The 21,813-nt window shown below is 31.6% G+C and overlaps 1 protein-coding gene across 1 annotated transcript; it reads right to left on the reverse strand.

Moving 5' to 3' along the window:
- Nucleotides 1-1,693: 1,693 nt before the first annotated feature.
- Nucleotides 1,694-11,695, reverse strand: LOC127732957 (toll-like receptor 4). The gene is made up of 2 exons (XM_052242185.1): nt 11,416-11,695; nt 1,694-4,612 (listed from the first exon to the last, which is right to left on the reverse strand). The coding sequence occupies exon 2, from the start codon at nt 4,585-4,587 to the stop codon at nt 2,050-2,052; it is 2,538 nt and encodes an 845-aa protein (XP_052098145.1). The 5' UTR covers nt 4,588-4,612; nt 11,416-11,695; the 3' UTR covers nt 1,694-2,049.
- Nucleotides 11,696-21,813: the final 10,118 nt, after the last annotated feature.

Raw genomic sequence — 21,813 nt, forward strand, 5'->3', positions numbered from 1 at the left:
ACAGAGCCACGTCAAATGTATATCACCAAAACAGACCAAACAGTAAAAGTAATATTAATAAAGACAAATAAAAGAACACTTTAACACGTTATTAAGATGATAAACAGCGTCAGTACGCAGAATCTATACTTCAAGACCATCATGTATTATTTGTGATGTTGATACGGAATATTTATCAACAAGGTCTTGGTACCTTCCGATGAACTTTTTAGAAAAAGAACGAGACGTTCTTTAACATACCCCTGGTTCATCAACTTTTTGCTCAGACACTGGTGACGTTTTACAAAGTCTCAGTAGGAGCTGCAATCTCTTGCATACCGAATGAGTTGGGAAATGTATATCCTATATGTAGGTGAAGTTGGTATATTGCTACTAAGGTGGGGGAAATTGATAATTTTAAAATTAAAATCGTCTCGTTTGTCATAGATTCTGGTACTGAGATGACTGTGTATCAGGCATGGGGTAATGCAAATTTGTAATTGTAATGCATGGTAATGCATTACATTTTTCCAAGTAATTGCATGTAATGTGTAATGCAGCAATTTGTGCATTACGTGTAATTGTAATATAATGCATTACTTTAGCAAAAAGTTTTGTAATTTCATGCATTACATGGCATTACATGTCATTACTTTTTTCACATACTACATCTTTAACATATTGTTGGAGTTTTAACTAAACCAAATTTAAGATTTTTGATTAACTAAGAATATGTTAATCATTAGAATATATTCTTTATTTCATCTTATTTCATACATTTTCCTGCATAAAAAGATTGATTTATGAAAAGCATAACTGTATTGTTGTCATAAGATCAAAGAATATCTTGTCTTGCTTAAATAAAAGATAATTAAACTTTGTTATAAAACACTAATTGGTTTGTTTTACAATCAATATTTTCACCATTTAGACAATTGTTCATTAATTAAGGTATATGTTTATTTTATAATTATGGAAGTAATTCACAGTAATTAAATATTTCGTTTAAAATTTAAAAAAAAACAACAAAAAGTATATTTATAAAAGTAAAGTCAACATTAAGTTAAAATAATTAAAATTGTAAAAGTCGAATTAAATAGACTTTTTACATGTATACTTATATTCAATTCATGGAACAGTTACTGCATATGCTAGAATCTTTTGTGACTTCTAGTTGTTTTTCAAAATGTTTAATTTTTCTATTCACTTAATAAAATTTTCAAATGTAATGTGTAATTCAAGGCATTACTTTGCAAAAGTAATTGTAATATAATGCATTACTTTGATAAATGCATGTAATTGTAATTGTAATATAATGCATGGTTTGGTCAAAGTAATTGTAATATAATGCATTACATTGCAATATAATTCGCCCCATGCCTGCTGTGTATGTCAAATTCGAGGTATAAGTCTAAAAATGAGGCGGAGGAAGCCGTGTCTGTTGTTTCTTTAATTTCTAGTTCTGGGGGATATATTATTGGAACCCAATCAGAAAAGTTCGGATTGTTTATGGAAAAAACATCATCAATACATCTGAAAGTGAAATTAACTAATCTGGCTTCTTTGGTCCTCTTGTTTTTGACAAGTCCAAACCCTTTCAGTTTATATTGAAATTGTAAAGCTGTTTCTTAGGAATACCCGTTTTGTAGATACAGAAAAGCCAATTTATTACTAGATGACACCACAAAAATCCTATAGGAAATCACAAAAACGATTGGGATAAAAATAAATAGGGAGTGTACATTTGTCTCATGAAAGAGATAGTCTAGGATTAATTTTTTTTATTGAAATCCAGTTGATAGTTAAAGAGTAGTTATTGATATACATGCCTACCACCTTTTGTAAGTATGGCAAAGTCAATGCTTCGTATGGAAATCCCCAATAAACATTTGGGAAAAATTGCAAAGAAGTTGTCAGTCGCTCTTCGGTATTTTAGAATGTCATTAAGATCAATTGCAGTCGATTTCTTCGATTTTATATGCTTTGAGTTTTTGAAGAACACAAATTGATATATTTCGTTTCTTTTTGTGATTGTTCAGGTGTTAGGGCGATCTTTTACGTATAGAATAATCAATTTTCTTGAATAAATTCTGCACATTTGTTCCAAAACACGTTTATGTCATATTCTGTTCTATTTTTAGGATACTCCAAGTACGTATATGTATCAACAATGTGTCGCAGTCCACTTGGGAGTTTCGTATTTGGAACATCCTCAACCATGATAGCCATGATAACTCTTCGCCCACTATGCATTTCTTCCATCAAAGCAATATCTAGCTCGTACGCGCACCATTCACTCCCAAGGAAATTCTTTGATATAAAGAGGATAATTTTCTTGCTACTATGAATCGCTCTTGAAATATTTTCAGCTATATATTCACCTGGTTGAAAGTCTCTTTCATGGATACAAGCTTTAATGCCTCGTCTTGATTCCAACTCTTCCATCGTCTCATTTCTGGCTATTTCAAAATCATCCGCAGAATAGGAAATGAAAACATCATATGTAAACATTTGAACCATTTCGACATAATTGAGTGTAAGAATAAAACGTCTTTTATAGTACCAATGTTGGATTCGCCATCGGAATTTAAACACTAGCACCATTGATGTAAGAAGGCATACACTTAATACATTCATACCTATAATTAAGGCAGTCTTTGATGGTACGCACTGCGATTTTAAACTTTTCACAATGAATTCCAGGTTATTTAATGAAGTGACACTACCATTGCTGAATGTACATAAATACTCGTCTCTTCTTATAATTGATACTCGCGTTATGAACATCCATTGGAGAAAATCTTTTGTTTCGCACGTGCAAAGCAACGTGTTTTCAGACAGATCTATCTCAACTGAATTTGACTTGGCAATTGTGTCGAGCTCTTCCATGTTACCTTTCGAAAGTGTCTGTATTCGGTTTCTAGACAAATTTATATGATTAAGACTTCTTGCATTTTGAATTGAGATATCCCAACTTTGCAATACATTATTACTCATATCTATACGTTCAATCTTTATCATTGAATTTAACATGTGAAGATTTGAACATTTAATATGGTTACTACTCAAATTTAATGCTTTCAGTGATACAAGATTCACGAGTTTATCGCATATATGACAGTCAATGCACCCAAGTAGGTTAAATGATAGATCTAATACTTCTAAATTACTGCAGTTGACGAATGCCAATTTCTCTATTTTTGTGATATGACTGTTAGACATATTCAGAAACCTTAAATTGTGTCGTCTTGAGCAGAAGAAATTGGGAATTGTATTGTTTGGGACTTTGTTATTAAGAGACAAATCTAGGTAGGTAAGATTCGGAAAATAGTCATGTTGATTACCAAAATTCAGTTCATCAATGGACCTAGTTAAGATCAGCTTTTGTAAACTATATACTCTATCAGTTTCATTAAATTTATGTGCATGAAATTGGTGTTTCCTCTTTTTCTTCTTTTTTAGTACACAATTGTTTTGACTGCTAGCGTCTATAGTTTCTAACTGAAAATTTACTTCTAGAATATGATGGTTTATTCCATAACTAGTCATACAATTTTCTTGAATGACCAAAGTTTTCAGAGACTGTGGAAATCTGTCCCCGGAATTTTTACCTTTAAAACAAAGTCCATTTCCAACCAGACCTAACATCTCCAAGGAAGTTAAGCTGACCAAATTATATATACTATAGAAGCGTTTTACTTCCAGTTTCTTGTGATTATAGATATCATTAAGCATTAGACTTGTTAAATTGTATGATCTTGAAACCGAAGTAGTTACATTTTGTATCAAATCTACAGCATTTGTAGAAGTTAAGTCCGGCCCATCAATAACAAGTTCAGTTAAAAAATTCTGTGCTGATATAAAATCGTCACTGATTATATCAATGAAAAACGGACTTTCGAGGAAAATTTTTTCAATGAAAGGCATATAGATGAACTGTTCTTTAAGGAACGTGTTGTAATAACATACAAAGCCATTTATTACACGGAGTGATCTAGTTTGATATGTTAAAGACGCATTTGTTTCAAATTTCAACAAGGCAGAATCTATTTCTAGCGATTCAATTGAATGTAGACGGTCAATCTTACCAAATGGCTGACTATTGAATTTATGTGAGCATAACTTGGGAGTAGTTTTCAAATTACTTGGTTCTAACTTGAATGTAAAACTCAAATGTTTCAAATTGTTTAATCCGTGTAACAATAAATCTAACACAAGATCTTTCTGTTTATATAAGTATGTGTTCCGAATGTAAAGTTTCGATAGATTGGTTAATTCTTTGAATATATTATTATATGGCAGTAGTTCCAATGGATTGTCCGATAGATCTAACGTATGTAACGACGAAAGGTTCCGAAATACTTTTCCATCCGTTATTGATTCTATGTTATTGTTTGAAATGTTTAAAGAAGTCGCAAACATCGACAGTATCGGGATGTCTGTCAGGTTTCTGTCTGTACAGTCCACCTCAACATTGTATTCTGTACTATTTGTAAGCTTGCATGGAGATGCAGCATGATTGCTTGTGCTGAATGTATTTTTTACCGAAGGCTTTGAATAAGCTAAACCGCCAAATACAATAACTAAGAATAATGTTGAAGATGACATCTTTCATCTCATTATCAACAGGTTGCTGAAACGAAAAAAACAAATATTAGATCGTTTGTCTATTTTTCAAACTACCTATTCAGTTTGGTTATAATATATTCAATTGCCTCTTTAATTGCACATGCGATTATAATTTTCACCGTTAACCGTTTTGACTTTTGTTATCGATAAAATGGTCGCAATTGCAGAGAAGAGATCCTGTCATTTATATTTTTTTCGACATTGAATCATTACGATTCCTTATTGAAAGTTATATTGTAAAGAGAAATGTTTGTTTTCCCTAATCATTATCCATTGATATTACTTAAAATAACTGCCTGATTGGTTGTTCATGCGATTTTTCGGACACTGAAGACAACTGACCACAGAAAACACACAAAAATGATTTAATGCATTTATTTTCTGTCTGAAATTGTTATTTTCAAGAACCCAAAATTTATAAGTCTGTCGCCAGCGGTGTTTAGCAGAAATGGGGTCGTCAGTAAACTTCCGACATCTCTTTTATAGTTTACTTTCACGAATAACATACCAAAAATTCAATTCTTAAATATTTTGACGAAAAAGGAAATAAATTTACAATATTTTACCAATTTCAGGATACTTTTATCAAAATCATTGCCAGGAAATGAATGTAAAGTAAGGCTTTAATCACATCAAATATTTAATGTTTCTGTTGATTTTTTATGTATGTGCATGTTCAAGATATCAAAATCAGTTATTGTGTGAATTCAAAGATGCATTATATCTTTTAGGTCCGTACTAAAATGTCAGTGTAAATAAGTAAATGTATTATTAAATTTTTTTATAAAAAACAATTATCTTTTAATGACAATTTAAACAGATGTTAACACCCAAAACTTGGCATTTTTGTTGTTGTTTTTTGGTTTTTTTTTTTTGCCTTCTCTTATAGAGAGTTCTTATAGAGAGTTTTGTATTGCTTATTTCAATTGGAAAATTTCCAGCTCATTTTCTTACCTTCCGTAAAGAGATATGATACATATTAAAAAAAAATAAACTAAATCCCTAGATGACAAAACTAATGAAGTTCCCTACCTTATATAGACACATGAACCTTTGGAGGTCAAACAAATCTCTTTAGATACACATTGGTTTTTATTGAGTTATCACTTTTTCTCGGTATACTACATAATTTTTACAAAGCAAATAATATAAAATGAAAAAAATGAAATCTGGTATGATTGCCAATGAGACAACTATCCACCAGTGAGCAAATGACGAGGATGTAAACAATTATAGTAAATCTCGAACAGTAGTCCATCTAAGTATGCAAAAAGAACGTACAATAAAAATAAGTATACAAGCACTTAACTCTAAAATAACGGTATTATAGATAACAAGAAGACATTTATCAATAAAAGAATGCTCACATTATTTTTTATTTGTTCTCAAATTGAAAAAAATATATAAAAACAACACTTTATAATTTTTATGCGTCCGAAACACTTTTCTGGATTTACCTTCACCAGGAAGACACAAAGCCAAATATCTTTAACGAAACACGAGAAGAGTTATATTACCAAAAGGGACCTACAAATAATTTCAAAATCCAACTACGGTCAACTTTGCTTGAGGGAGTTGGAATATTATAACTAGTTTCTTATAATTTGCAAATTTATAAACGGAAAATTTCAGTAAGGTCTGTTATAAATCATGTCAGTACCTAAGCACTGACTACTGAGCTGTTGATACCCTCCATCAGTAGCGGTATCGACAAAGTGCTTTAAAAAAATGAGAAAAAAATTGTACGCGTCCGAAGCGCTTTTCTTGATTGTCAGTTTGTGTTGGACTCATGAGTTTGAATATCTCTCTTGTGGCGTCCGCCTCTCTTAATCAAATGAAATTAATAGGTCGATTTCGATCAAATTAACAGCGCAATCGAATTTTGAAATAAAAACAGTTACTGAGTAACTATAAAGCTTTTTTCCGTGCAATGTAACATTTGAAAACATGAACAGAGAAAAGGAGATCTCCGAGAGAAAAATGTATTGCCACGACTGATGCACACACGCAATGACATTGAAAGTGATAAAAAATTCTGTCGAGTTCATGTTTTTTTTCAAAAAAGGGAGCTCACTTCAATGATAACTTTATCTGCATTCCTGATAGGTTTTGATTAATCATTTTAATTGCTAGTAAATTGCTATAATTTATCATTTCAATCCAAAAAGAAAAAGTGGCTGATAGAACCAAGTGAAAATTTTTCTAGATTAATAGAAAGTGACAAGTTTTTGACATGTTTAGAAAGAAAACTGATAAATCTTTTAAAAGTTTGAAAAGGAACATAATACATTTTTACTCTGAAAACCTCCAAAATTATAAAAAAAAAGATTTCTGATTAATTTTTCCTTGAAGGTCCTATATATTATCGTGAAGTGTTTTATTTTTAATTTACGTCTTTTTTTTTGTTGTTTTTTTTTCTTCATTATTTTACTGACGTTCGGGAAAAATTATAAAAGTTCATGAATAGGTGAAAGGGCATTTATAAATGATAAAATAAAACTATTAAGGTGGCTGGGGTATCTTCCTCCATCTTGGATTTTGAAGTAGCAGATAAGAATTGGTCTAGATCTTTAATGATATGTGCAAATTTTGAGAGTAGTATGTAATTCATGTGTAAGACTTTTCATTTTAATATAGAAAATTATGTGTTTTATCATATTTACGGCTGTTTTTTTCTAAAAAAAACACATTATTTTTGTTTGAATCATTTTTTTTTTTTAAATTTGCCACAAAAGGGGAGATAACTCAGATAAAGTAATTTTTATAATAGAAAATGTTATGAATTTACCTATTTTAATATGTAGCAAGAAAATAAGACCGGTGACCCCATTTTTTCATGTTCTTATCTGAAAGCATGTTATAAGAGCTATCTTCTCTCATTTTATCTTAAAATTCTATGGTGTAGTTTTCTTTTTATCACACAAAATTGGATTTTCCATGCATAATCTATACAAAATCTGACAATTTTGCACAACCTGCAGCGTGAAAAAAGTCAGGTGACCCATACTTTTTATTATATTTTGGAAAAAAGCATGATTAAAAACTACATTTTGACAAATTATTAAAAAATTCTATGGATTCTAATTAAAACCCCCATCCACCTTAACCGGTAATCGAATTTTGAAAAGGAAAATAACGTATGGTGGCTTGGGGTTAAACAGTCACCATTACAATGAAGAGGTCCTGTCATTTTTATTTTTTCAACACTAAATCATTACGATTCCTTCTTGAAAGTTATATTTTGAAGAATAAATGTTTGTTTCCCTAATCATTGCATTTGATTTTTATCCATTGATATTACTTAAAATGATTGCCTGATTAGTTGTCCATCCGATTTATTTTTGAAAGGTTTCATAAGAACAATTCTATTAAAACATTTTTTGCAGGAACATATTAGAACTTTTTCGGACACTGAAGACAAGTGGCCACAGAAAACACACAAACAATGATTTTATTTATTCATTTTCTGTCTGACGTTGTTATTTTCAAGAACCAAAAAACAATAATGCTAAATATGTTTAGCAGAAATGGGGTCGTCAGAAAACTACCGACATCTCTTTTTGAGTTTGTTTGTTTATTTTCTCGAATAAGATACCGAATATTTCATTCTTAATGTTTTAACGAAAAAGAAAATAAATTAACAACAGTTTATCTATTTAAGGATAGTTTTATAAAAACCATTGTCAGGAAAGGGATGTAAAGTAACGCTTTAATCAAATCAGATATTTAATATTTCTATGCAGTTTTTTCAAAAGAATTAATGAATGTGCATGTTCAAGATATCAAAATCAGTTATTGGGTGAATTAAAGGTTGCACTTTGTTAATACAGCTGATTCACAAACTACGCCTCTTTTGGGAGATACTTAATATTCATAGATATTTTGTTTTCTTTACCTACTAATTCCCAGATATTACCTCCATGTTTCATTTCACAGAGAACAACTTGGAAATTTTACCAGTATAAAGACAGTTGGATATCGGTCAAAATGAATTATCAGGGAGACTCCAAGTATAGGGAGGGGTAGTACAGAATTTTAGTTTAAGTTTAAATTCTTAGAAGTTCGAGGCATATAAATGTCGAAAATATGCCGCACAACCCTATGTTTTGACCTTTGCAAAATAATTTCAGTAAATATATTATGAAAAAATGCTATATTATACAATAATCTTTTCATGACAATTTACACAGATTTAAACACCCAAAACTTGGTATTTTTGGTTGTTTTACCCATCTCTTACAGAAAATTTCATTTGTATTGCTAAGTTCAATTGGAAATTTACCAGTTTATTTTCTTACCATCCGTAAAGAGATATGATACATATTAAAAAAAACATAAAACTAAATCCCTTAAGTTACACATTGCTTTTTAATTAGTTATCACTTTTTCTTGATATACTACATAATTTTTACAAAGCAAAGAATATAATATAAAAGTAAGGAAATCTGGTATGATTGCCATTGAGACAACTGCCCACTAGTGACCAAATGACGAGGATTTAAATATTTATAGTTTATCTCGAACAGTAACATATTTTAAAAGTATACAAAAAGAACGTAGCTGTATAATAAATAACAAGAAGACAGTTATTAATAATAAACTATTTTATACCGTATCAAAGAATGCTCACAATTACTGAAACATTATGTTTTATTTGTTCTCAAATTGAAAAAAAATATGAAAACAACACATTATAATTTTTATGCGTCCGAAACACTTTTCTGGTTTTATCTTCACCAGGAAGACTCGAAACCAAACATTCGTACCGAAACATGTGAAAAGCTTTATTACCAAAAGGGACCTAAAAAATAATAGCCAAAGCCATCTACGGTCAACTTTGCCTGAGGAAGTTGGAATGTTATAACTAGTTTCTTATGATTTATAAATGAATAAAGGGATGATTTCAAAAAGATATGTTATAAATCATGTCACTACCAAAGCACTGACTACTGAGTTGATGATATCCTCCATCAGCAGCGCTATCGATCAAACGCTGTAAATAAACTCATCATAGATACCAGGATTGAAATTTTGTATTTGCGCCAGACGCGCGTTTCGTCTACAAAAGACTCATCAGTGACACTCGAATAAAAAACGGTTAAAAAGGCCAAATAAAGTATGAAGTTGAAGAGCAGTATATGTTATCGTTAAATAATTTAATTTTGGATGTAACGCGTCTTCTGATTGGCTGACGTTGTTTTGTTTATCAGCTCATAGACATAAATTTGTCATGTGACCGTGACGTCATCAACGTTTTTTCATGGTTTACTCCGGTTTAAAATGGAATTTTGAATTAAATTATAAGAAATGACTGTAATTACGCGGGTTATTCAGTGTGCACCACATTTTTGATGTTATTTCTTCATAGACAGAAAAAATATTACAGTCATTCCTTAAGTGTTATATTTTTAAATACTTTTTTTAAATTTTTCTATATTACTGACGTTCGGACAAATAGAGTAAATTCATGAACAGTTGAAAATTAAAGTTCATGGCTATTGAAATTCATCGTAAATTGAAAATGTCAAATGTTTAAAACACTAGAATATTTCTATTTCATGTCAGTTCAAACTACAGGTAAAATGCTATATTTCACATCAAAATAATAAAAAAAAACTATCGGCACAAAATTATTTACAAAAGGTAAAGTCATTTATAAATGATAAAAGAAAACTATTAACCAGGTAACCCTCTTTTTGAAAGGACAATAACGTATGGTAAGCTTGGGGTTAAGCTTCTTGTTTTAGTACTATGTATTATCGTATTATCTAAAAAAACAAAAGGTAAAAATAAAACATGTAATCTACTTGAGAAATCCAAATTTAAAAGAAACCGGTAAGGTACTTTGATAAAAATTTATTATTTTGTTTTAAAATGGTTAAAATCGTTGCTGCAAGAAGCAGCATTGGTTTTATTTGATCACTTTGCTTCACCTGAGATCACCCTGGATTTTTGTGGGGTTCGTGTTGCTTAGCCTCTAGTTGTCTATGTTGTCTTTTGTAGACTGTTGGTTGTCTTTTGGTAATTTTTCGTTTTTGCCATGACGTTGTAAGTTTGTCTTCGGCTTATGAGTTTGAATATCCCTTTGGTATCTTTTGCCGCTTTTTGCAAACTTCTCTGATATAGTTTGCATTTTTGCTATTTTATAGGAATGATCTTTAGAAGATTTTCTGAATAGATTTTTCATTTTGTGCTTATCTAGTTGATATCTACGATTCGTCGTTCTTCAAATCGTAGATTGATAACTAAAACACTCTTACTTCGAAATAAATTTCTGGCATTATTTTTTTTAAAGTTTTTGCAATAGATTATTATCAAAAGAAATGCTTAGACTTTTGCCAAATTAGGGCGTCTGTTTGGTTGTGCGGGATGTATTAATTTGCAGCCACGTCCGGTCAGAATGAAGACGTTAGATCCGATGCCTCAAGTAGACAGAGTGCCACGCTCTCTGCACGTTAAGAAACCTTGCAGCAACTCTTTGAGGAGTCCAAAGTTGGCCTATTACTAGGCCTAATTTCTGTCCCTATCCAATTTACCCTCATTTTCCAGTGGCAGTCTAATTTCTGGTCCTTCTTTCCAGTCAACCCTTATTACTGAACCTACCTATTGTATGTATTGTTAATTTATTCTCGTCCTGAACATGAATGAAATATTTGCTACTGGATGTTGAGCAACCAACAATCAATCAATAATTTTAAAGTAGCATATTTTGTTCAACTCTTGACCTGGAAATATTTTATTCCCAAATAATAATCATTAGCATTATAAACTGATTACTAGTACTTTACAAAGCTTAAACTTACTAACCGTATACAGATATCATTGCCTTCCAAAGGTGTCGATGTTGACCATTGCATTGAGTTGTTTCAAGCTCCGTTTTCAGGGAATCATTCAATGTAACGAGTTGATTATATCGTTATGGTTGCAATGGTACCGTGAATATAAATTCCCAAATATAAGGAAAATCCAGTATTTATTCTATATTCAGATTTTGATGTAAACTTCCTTGTTTTCCATAGTACGGTCTGATAACTATGTTAAAATCTATTTATTATTTGCATAATTCATCGACCTATTATTTAGAAATCGGAAATTGTTGACTTGTACTAGAAAAAAAAACTAGTTTCGACGATTATTGGTTTTTAAACTTTTAATCTTATTTAATCTCAACACTCCTTTACAACTTAAATTACCGGATGGAAATTTTCAAACTGTGTCAAGGATCGGACAATAAAATGCAAATTAAGAATTGTTCGTTTTCTTCTATTTTGTCCGCTCCCTTTAAATATCACATGTGCATGATATAGTGTTATAAAATTTTGCATACAATATTTTGTTCTCCAAATTACACAATTCTACCAAGAAATTAACCTTTCTGTTGTTGATGTGATAACTGTTTGGTTTGCTTGCATTAGTGTCCATGTGAAATTTCTATTACCATGGCTACCTAAACACATATTTACCATATCTTGGTTATATTATATATGTCTTTTTAATCAAAATAGAATCAGTATATATCATTTATCACAATGTCACGCACTAAATGTATAAAGTTTTATTTTCATTTCATAGAAATAGGGTCGATATCGCAGTTGGAGGACTATAAGTCTCCTAGATTATTATCAGCTCAGCTTCTGTACTAACATGATTTATAACACACCATTCTTATATTATGTATTCTTTAAAATAGATATATTTATAAATTATTACAAAACAAGTTCTAACTCCCTCAGGAAAAGTTGACTTTGTATGATTTTGGCTTTTTTTTTAGATCCCGGTAATATACATTATTGGCTTTCAATTTTTTTGAGGTTGCTCGTTCCTGGTTAAGGTAAACACAGAAAACCGCTTCCTATTTAAAAAGTTTTTTTTTTTTTCATTTGCTACCACTCTGTTGGTTCCTGGGGTAGTCAGTGCTTCGGTACTGACTTGATTAATAAAATACCTTTCTTAAATTCTTCATTCTTAATTTTGCCTTTTTATGCCTAGTTCACACGTACATTTAATTCGAATTGAATTCGAATCGAATGCGAATCGAATTCGCTAATCGCGTTCACACACTCTTCCATTTTAATTCGAATTGATTCGAATTGGCTAATTCGCATTAACCAATTCGCATTAGAAATCCGTTTTTGTTAATACGAATTAAAAGTTAACGTCGTTCGGACAGTAAAGCAAACGTAAAACGATTCGAATGCGAATTAAACTAATTCGAATTAGTTAATGCGAATCGAATTCGAATTACGTGTGAACGCAGCATAACTTTTTGCTTCGAATGTCGCTGATTAGTCTTTTGTAGACGAAACTCACGTCTGACGTACAACATTACAACTTACAACATTACAACGTACAACAGTATGACGTACAACAGTCTGACGTACAACAGTGTGACGTACAACAGTCTGACGTACAACAGTCTGGCGTACAACATTACAAGCCTAGTATCTTTGATGAATTTGTTTGATGCATTTAGAAAATATTAAGAAATGAAGGTTTAAACTCATTCGGAAAAAGTTGACCTTAAATCATTTTGGCTTTCACGTGTTCATGTTCTTTTATATCTTTGGGTTTGAGCGTCTTGATGAAGGTAAATCCAGAAAAGCGCTTCAGACGACCCAAATCTAGAAAGCGTTTTTTCATTTCTTTTTACAGTATCAATTAATCCGGAAGCTTGGTTATTCAGTGTTTAATTAAATTATACACAAATTGTTTTTCAATGTTTTGTATTATGAACATGCAGTTTTACGGCAATGTATTATCGATATGTATTGACGCGTCTCCTTATTTGATAGCATTACCAAAATCAATTTATGATCCCCCTTTTTTTCTAATATAAATAGTTTGTATTTTAATTGAAAAAAGAGAAAATCTTATAAAACATTAACAGGAATTAGAACAAAATTACGGAAGCCTTTTAGGGCCATGCCAATTTACTTTTTACAATTTGTTATAACAGATTATTAATTTGATATAACAGATTATTAATTTGATATAACAAATTATCAATTTGATATAACAAATTGTGATAATTTGATATAACAAATTGTGATAATTTGATATAACAAATTAATAATTTGATATAACAAATTAATAATTTGATATAACAAATAATTTATATGATTTATTGAATCATTTATTTGATTTTACGATATTTCTCTGCCAATAAATAGTCTTCTCAGGTGCGTTTTAGCGATAGACTCGAAAAAGCAAGTTGATTACTTATTGTATTGGAAGAAATGGAACAAAGGAATAATCTGATTGAAATGTACTATACTCTACGCCTTACTTTCGACGAAATCAAGTATATTTTGGCCAAAAAACATAAGGTTATTATTTCCACAAGACAATTGAAACGAATTGTTGCATCACTAGGATTATACCGACGAAGATCTCGAAGTAACTTGTTTGATGTTGCTACATTTATATCTAAAGAGTTAAAGGTATCTGGACAACTGCATGGGTACCGATGGATGCACACTAAATGTTTAGAGAGAGGCCTTTAAATAGACAAAGAATCTGTCCGACTCATAATCAAATGCCTTGACCCAACTGGTGTGAAATGTCGAAATGCAAGAAAATTGACTAGACGAACATATATGAACAACGGTCCTAACTACATATGGCACATGGACGGATATGACAAGCTAAAACCGTATGGAATATGCATTCATGGATGCATTGATGGATTTTCACGCAACATCATGTGGTTAGAAGCTGACACAACGAACAAAGACCCTTATGTAATTGCAGGGTATTTTATTGATACCGTACGTGAGGTAGGTGGTTGTCCTCGATGTATCAGGGCAGACCTTGGAACTGAAAATGGAATTGTTCGGGAACTGCAGGTTGCTTTACGAGACTGTGATGGCCATGAAACAAACGCATTTCTTTATGGTACAAGTAAATGTAATCAACGGATTGAAAGCTGGTGGAATATTTTACGAAAAGAAAGTGCTCAGTTTTGGATGGACATATTTCAAACTATTAAAGACGATGGTCATTTCAGTGGTGACTTTCTTGATGTGAACCTAATTAGATTCTGTTTCATGAACCTAATTCAGGTATGTTTCCAAAACATTTTACTTTCTATAAATGATTTCTAGATTTCTTAAAATGCATTAACATTTTAGATATTACAAATAAACAAACACTGTATGTATATGAAATCATATAATGTTTTCACCCAAAAAGATTTGACGTTTGGCGAAATTTAGATGAAAAACTAAGAGTTGCATTGCTTAATATTTGGTCAAATCTAGTATATAAATATAAAAAAGATGATGTGGTACACTGTATGATTGCCAATGAGACAACTCTCCACAAGAGACAAAATGAAACAGAAACTATCAGCTATAGGTCACCGTGAAATTTCGTTCAAACCAAAATCTAGTTAACATCCCAAAAACTTTTCCAGGAGCTTGAAATAATTCTATATATTTTTTTTCAAATGGAAATGCATACTCCAATAGTTTTCCGCTGAAGCATATTCCTTGTCATCTTTATTGTCATACATATCTCCACCATAGGATTAAAATTTCAGTAAAAGTCTTTTATCTTTTTTTGGTATTGATACGCGTACGTTTGAATCTATTGTATTTTATATGATATCACGTTTGGAGTTGCGGTCGATTGTCCGTCCATCCCAAAATTGCACCCAAATCTCCTCCAATAACCACTGTGTGAAATTCAATGAAACCTTCATGGAAATTTTATTACATGATGCCATTATGCATAATCCTTTTTTGATTTTTATGAATGAATTTTGGGGTTACCTGTAACAAAACATGGACTTTTCCAAGTTAATAAATGATGTAGCGGGGTATTAATTTGTATTTTTGACTCAGTTTTCCAATTTTGTCTGTAAAATATGTAAAATGCTTTTTTTTTCAGGATGAACTGAATATAGTTGTTAGAACCTGGAATAGTCACAAATTAAGGTCCATGAAAAATGTAATGACACCATGTGGACGACCAGAACTATTGTATAAGCTTCCTGAACTATGTGGAGCAGATAATTATCTATATGTCGTTAAAGAAGCTGAGATAGCTGTTTGTGAACAAGCATGTACTAAGACATCGATAATCTGTGACCACAATGTGTTTGATTTATGTATTTATGAAATGGAGGAAAATAATTGGACTGAAGCTGCATGTGCCAGTGAAGGGATCGACTTGTATTTGTTATTGAGGCCAATTATACGAAATTTGGTGTTGTAGATAATAATAAAAATGTTGACGAATTTTGTTAAATTTGTTACCTATGCCAAACAAAAAACCATACTTAGAACATAACATGAACTAAACGTTTACGGAGAGGCCTTATTGATGTCTTCAGCAATGACAAATGTACCAGTCAAGGATACAAAAAATATAAGTCATTTTGCATTTTACATTGATCACTCATTTTCTATTATTTTCATGGTAGTAGCATCAAAATATAAAGTTCGTTACATATAGGTATACTTCGAGGTCACTACTCGAACAAATTAGTATTCCAAATTTGAGAAAAAATACTAGCAGATGAAAATTGGGATATAATCCCTGCCAGTTTTTAAGATATTAGCCATAATGATTGCCATTGGATCTTATCTACCCTTTATGCTATTGGTAGCCCTTGTCATGAGAACCATTTCATCAACTTGAAAGTTTTTTTTCTATCTGTAAAAACAGTTCCCTGCTATACACCAAAAACCGCAAATTTTGCCTTTCACGAGTAATAACTCAATAACTCACATTGAACCAATTTGATCATTGGTAATTCGAGTCATAAGTATTATGAAAAATAAAACTGTTCTGTTTTCACAACATGAAGAACAGCCAATTGAACCTTCAAAAAATGATAATTGTAATAGGGGATAGTCAAATCAATCTAGCCCAAATAATTGATTGGCAGTCCTTGTGATAAGTATAATTTTTTTCACAGAAATTTTCTGTATATCTCTTACGCTTTACCAACTAAAGCTATAAGTAAACAAGTCAATTAACATTTCGAGAAGTCTTAAAAATATTTCCACCCATTTAAATAATTGGTAGTCATAAGGATCACTCCATTCCATTCCATCTGTAACAGTTGTCATGCTATGAGTAAAAAATGCCCATTCAAGTGCAATAACTTATATGAGGGCTGCTGGATCAAATGGAATAATTATCATAAGATTAAGAATTATTTCAACTTTGGAAAGAACAAAAATGTATCTTTCTATCTGTTACAGTTTTCAATATTTGAGCCCAAATAGTGATAATCGTCAACTTGACCTATCATGGGCAAATAATCCTACAAGGAGTCTTCAATTTATTCGACTCACTTGAGACTTCAGCAGAACTTTTTGAAACGAAAACAGAAGGCGACTTCAATATTCCTGTATCTCTTTTGGATTTTGAGACATTTGACAAAATAAGATGTTTAACCATTTGGTATGAACATAAAAAATGCAGTCTTTTTTTGTTTTCTCTCTTCTGGCCACATTTCCATTACATTGCGTCCGTCGTCTGTTTACCTTTTTTCAAAATGTTCTTTAAAACCACTGACCATTGGACTGAATGTTTTGAAATTTTTCAGTTATCATCCCTTGTGTATCGTTTACAAATCACCTCCGTTTTGTTCTGATCAGACAAATAAAAATGGCCACCTAAGCAACATATATTCTATTAAGTAAAACTTCAGGTCTTGGCTTACAGAAAACAAATTGTGACAGAAAGACAAAATATACCAAAGAAAAAAAAACAAACCAGCAAGACAAGATATTATATTGGTATATATATATATATATATATATATATATTTCTCTAATTCTTCGTCAATTTATCCCTTTCTGCACCCATTGTATAAAAAAATTTAATCAACGTGTGGTTCGTTTGATCTCAGTTCTTCATTGGTTAAAATCCGATTATGACGTCGAATTTTCTTGCTTTCCTCTGAATTTCCTATTGTGACGGCATGAAAAAAGGCGACCATGCCTGATGACATCACATAGAAAGAACACATCTTTTTGCAGATCATTCGAAAAGAAGGAATAAATTTGCCTGCGTATTGTTTGAAAATCATTAGAGAAACAGATTCCACCACCAAATCTCGTGTAATACGATATTTATCCACTCTCGACAGTTAAATTTTAAATATTTAAAACGCTCGGCAAGCCTCGCGTTTTAAATTTGAAAATTTAACTGTCTCGAGTGGATTAATATCGTATCACACTCGATGCAGTGGTAGAATCTATATATATCTGCCCTGCAATCTAATAATAAACCCTAAATCTAGCTTAGATTTTATCAAATGTCTCCAAAACTATCGGAGGTAGTTAAATATTTAAATTGCAATAAATGTACCAAAAAAATACAATTATTAATATTGCAAATTATAGCGGATATCAATACTCCGCCATTGCCACATAAATGGCAGTCATTTTGGACTGGTTATTTCCAGGATAACGGTAGCCATTTTTTACATTCCAGTCAAATTGAACATCTTTAACTGATATTCCTGTAAAGTTTCATAACAGTTTGAGAATTTGATTTTTTTTTGTATTTTTGCATTTGTATGGCAACAGCGACCATTTTAAAAATTCTAAGGTCAGATAGCACGTCTGTACACACTAATATCCTGTTTGTATGTTGAATCATATTCTCCGATTACACTACCATCGTATAAAGTTTGAAGTCTCTAGGAGTAATAGAACATATGTTCTAGAATGTCCCATGTCATGATGATAGACTTATTTCCAGTTTTCATGGACATGGCGGTCACTTTGGAATTCTATACACAATGTGAGCTTCATACTTCACATACAACATTCACTTAAAGTTTCATAAGGCCGGTTCTTGTTTTAAAAGAACTATAATTTCAACATTTTTCACTTCTCATGGTAACGGTAATTTTGAAAATTTTAACGGTGGTTTGCAATTTTGGTAGAAATGATAGAAAATCACTGAAGATTGATGATAGTGGATTCTTATTTTGTCAGTCAGCGGAAAAAACGAAAAATGTAGGTCAAGGTCAGCATCTACAGCTTGCATTGCAGGGAGCATCACTAGATGCATCATATACATACCAATATGTTTTATGTTGGACTCAGTAAGTCAGAATATACTTAATCCATGCTTCCTAACCGGACGTTCGGGGTATCACAAAAGTCCCCTCCCCAACTTTTCGTGAAGTGAAATTGTTCAAATCAATGATACCCCTAAATAACAACGTTTTTGGCTTCTTTGATAACTTTTAGGTCAGAAGCCGTAAGAGGTATGGAAATCTAATTGACAGTCACTGACAGGGATTTCCATGAGAAATCAATTGAAACGTTCGAAATCCGACAAAATTCCAAAAATTATAGTTTCAGGACACCGTCAATTTGGGTCCCTTTATCTGGGAAACGATAAACAATAGATCAAATTCGTCGACATGCTACCGAAACCATTCCATGAAACAAAAAAATAGAGAAAATCGAACAAAACTGAAAAAAAATTCGACATCCATTCAAATAATTTTTCTAACCCGATTATAGTTGCTGAGAAATGAACTCGGATGTAGACTTCTGGCATTTGTTAGTCTTGTGTGTTTTTTTTTTTAATTCTAGTTCATTTATATGATTTGGGGTTTAGTGTGACGTCCATTTTCACTGAACTAGTACAAAATTTTATTAGCTAAGGGCCAGCTGAGGACCACCTCCGGGTGCGGGATTTTCTCAATGCGTTGAAGACACATTGGTGGCCTTTAGCTGTTGTCTTCTCTTTTGTCGGGTTGTTGTCTCTTTGACATTTTCCCCATTTCCATTCTCAATTTTATTTAATATAAGAACTGGAAAATGTATGTCGCAGTGACCATGTAACTTTTGCTTTGGTGGTAATCTACTATCCCCGATGAATCTGTATGCAAGATTGGAGGATTCCATCATGTATATTTGTTCCGATATAAATCTGACATTCAACCTTTATGCGGATGCAAACATGCACGTGGGCACCGGGGCTACTCCTGACCAATTATTATAGTCCCCTTCAAATATAAGGCAACACTCGCACCAGCAAAGTTGTAAGGAATTAATATAAGTTGTAATAACTTGTTTCCCAATTCACTTTAAATAAATATGTTTGAACTATAACTATGCTGAAACAGCAAAACAAATGTTTCGATGACTAATGGGACAAAAAACAATATATTTCCAGAAAATCAAAGATATAGCTCGTATGTATGAATGAAACCATTTTCTTCTGTCACCAGTGCTGAAAACCTGACCGTTGATATTATTTTTAGAACCAAACAAAAATCATTTCAAACACATATATATGTTCATGTATTTTTTTTTTTATTTTTATTTCACAAAAATGTTTTCAATAATTTTAACATTTTAAATTTGGATAACTGCAACGTTATCTCTGACAGCAACATAGGAACTATAAAAATCACAAAAGTTGTTTTTACAATTACTACTTGCCACGAGATATATTCTTTCAACAAAATATAAAAGAAGGCTTCATGTTGTGTTTCAAATTATATAATTGATGCACAGGCCACATACGTAACTAATCTCACTTTTGAAAAGTGTCAACAATGCTCTAATAAAATCCTAAAACCAGAGGCTTACCTGATCCACGAGTCGCCGCTGAACTTGAAAACTTGATATCATTATCACTATAATTTTCTACTTATAATTTTCAATTCTTTTTGCCACGTAAATATCTGTCATATTCATACAGTTGTACTTGAAATTGAACTTGATTTCACAGGTCCGACATATAAACTGGGCCTAAACAACGAAAAAAGAACGCATAATACCGCTCCCTATGTTCTGAGCCACTACAATTACTCTGAATATCTAAATTAAATATAAATTTTCTTGGTGATCACTTTTTCAGGTCGTGAAAAGTAGTCTGATAAAGGTTATATTTTGCATACCGATTGATGAACATATTTTCAAATACATTTATCATCAATCTTTAATACTCTATGGGTCATAGTGGCCAGGTTTTATCAAAATCTGTACAGTGGTTTTAGACAATACGATATTTAAAAAAAGATTATTGACAACGGCAATCATCAAGTGATGGCAAAAGCTAACGTGGACCTTTGGCATGTCAGGGACAATAACTCTGTATTTTAAACTGGTAGGTCTGATTTCGATCAAATGTCGCCTGCTTTAAAGGAAAATCTTGTATTGGAAATTAAAACATATTTTTAATTTACATTAATCATTTATCTTTCATAGATTTCAACAAACATATAGAAAATGATATGGACTTTTTGTCCAGGTGAGGTCAAAAAAAAAAAGAACAACAAAAAACAAACAAAAACGACAAAAAACCCCAATTCACATGAAAAAGAAAAAAAAGAACAATTTTCACATGTGTCTCCCTTGCACATACATATTAACATCAATTTTGCAACTTTTCTTAGGGTGCACTTTGCACATTTTGAGAAAAAAAAATAAAATTCCCAAGATAATAATCGTAATTATATAACGAGAATATTCAGATCAATTTTTAAGTCCTACTTCCTACAGTAGAGATCATATGCATATTTATACACACTAAACTAAAATCAAGGCTGAAAAGTTTCTCCTTTTTTCTCATTACTTTCTTTATGGCATCTTAAATATCGGTGCAGAAGCAGTTATTCGCTTATCTTTTTTTTTAATATGCCACAACATTCAGACAATAATAGCATTTATTGTCCTTTAAAATCAATGATGCTATCAGTTTGAACACAAGAAAAAAAAATCAGTAGAATATGAATAGATACACATTTCTTGGAAAATAACCCCATGTCACTGTTAATATGATAATATGCTCAAGCAATATTCATTACAAAGCAGGAGTCGTCAGACAGGATGCTGTCCATTTCCATTCTAAGCTCTGGGTAACTCGAATATGTTGACGGTAACTCTAGTGATGGTCCACACGTATGTGCAATAGGTCTCCTGTTAAATCCTTCCAACTGTGTTAAAGATATGTCTATTTTCGGAACTGTTATAGTCTCTGAACCGGTCAGAAATCTCAATAGTTTCTAAGTGACACAGTATTTTGGCCCCTCACGTATTGTTGAAAAAAGCGTAATGAGGCATTATCAGCGTTCGTTATTGGACTAGCCTTCAGTAGTTTTAAAAATTTCCTTGGGGTGGGTTCAAGATTAACATATATTTCTAACAGCTTATCAACTGATAAAAAAGTACCCATGAAAGTTTCTCTACATGTGATTGCCATATTATCCATCGCATA

Source organism: Mytilus californianus, unplaced genomic scaffold (assembly GCF_021869535.1).
Source record: "Mytilus californianus isolate M0D057914Y unplaced genomic scaffold, xbMytCali1.0.p SCAF_3, whole genome shotgun sequence".
Classification (NCBI taxonomy): domain Eukaryota; kingdom Metazoa; phylum Mollusca; class Bivalvia; order Mytilida; family Mytilidae; genus Mytilus; species Mytilus californianus.

Excerpts from the sequence above, each read along its gene's own strand:
- LOC127732957 (XM_052242185.1), bottom strand. The coding sequence starts at position 4,587 with ATGTCATCTTCAACATTATTCTTAGTTATTGTATTTGGCGGTTTAGCT.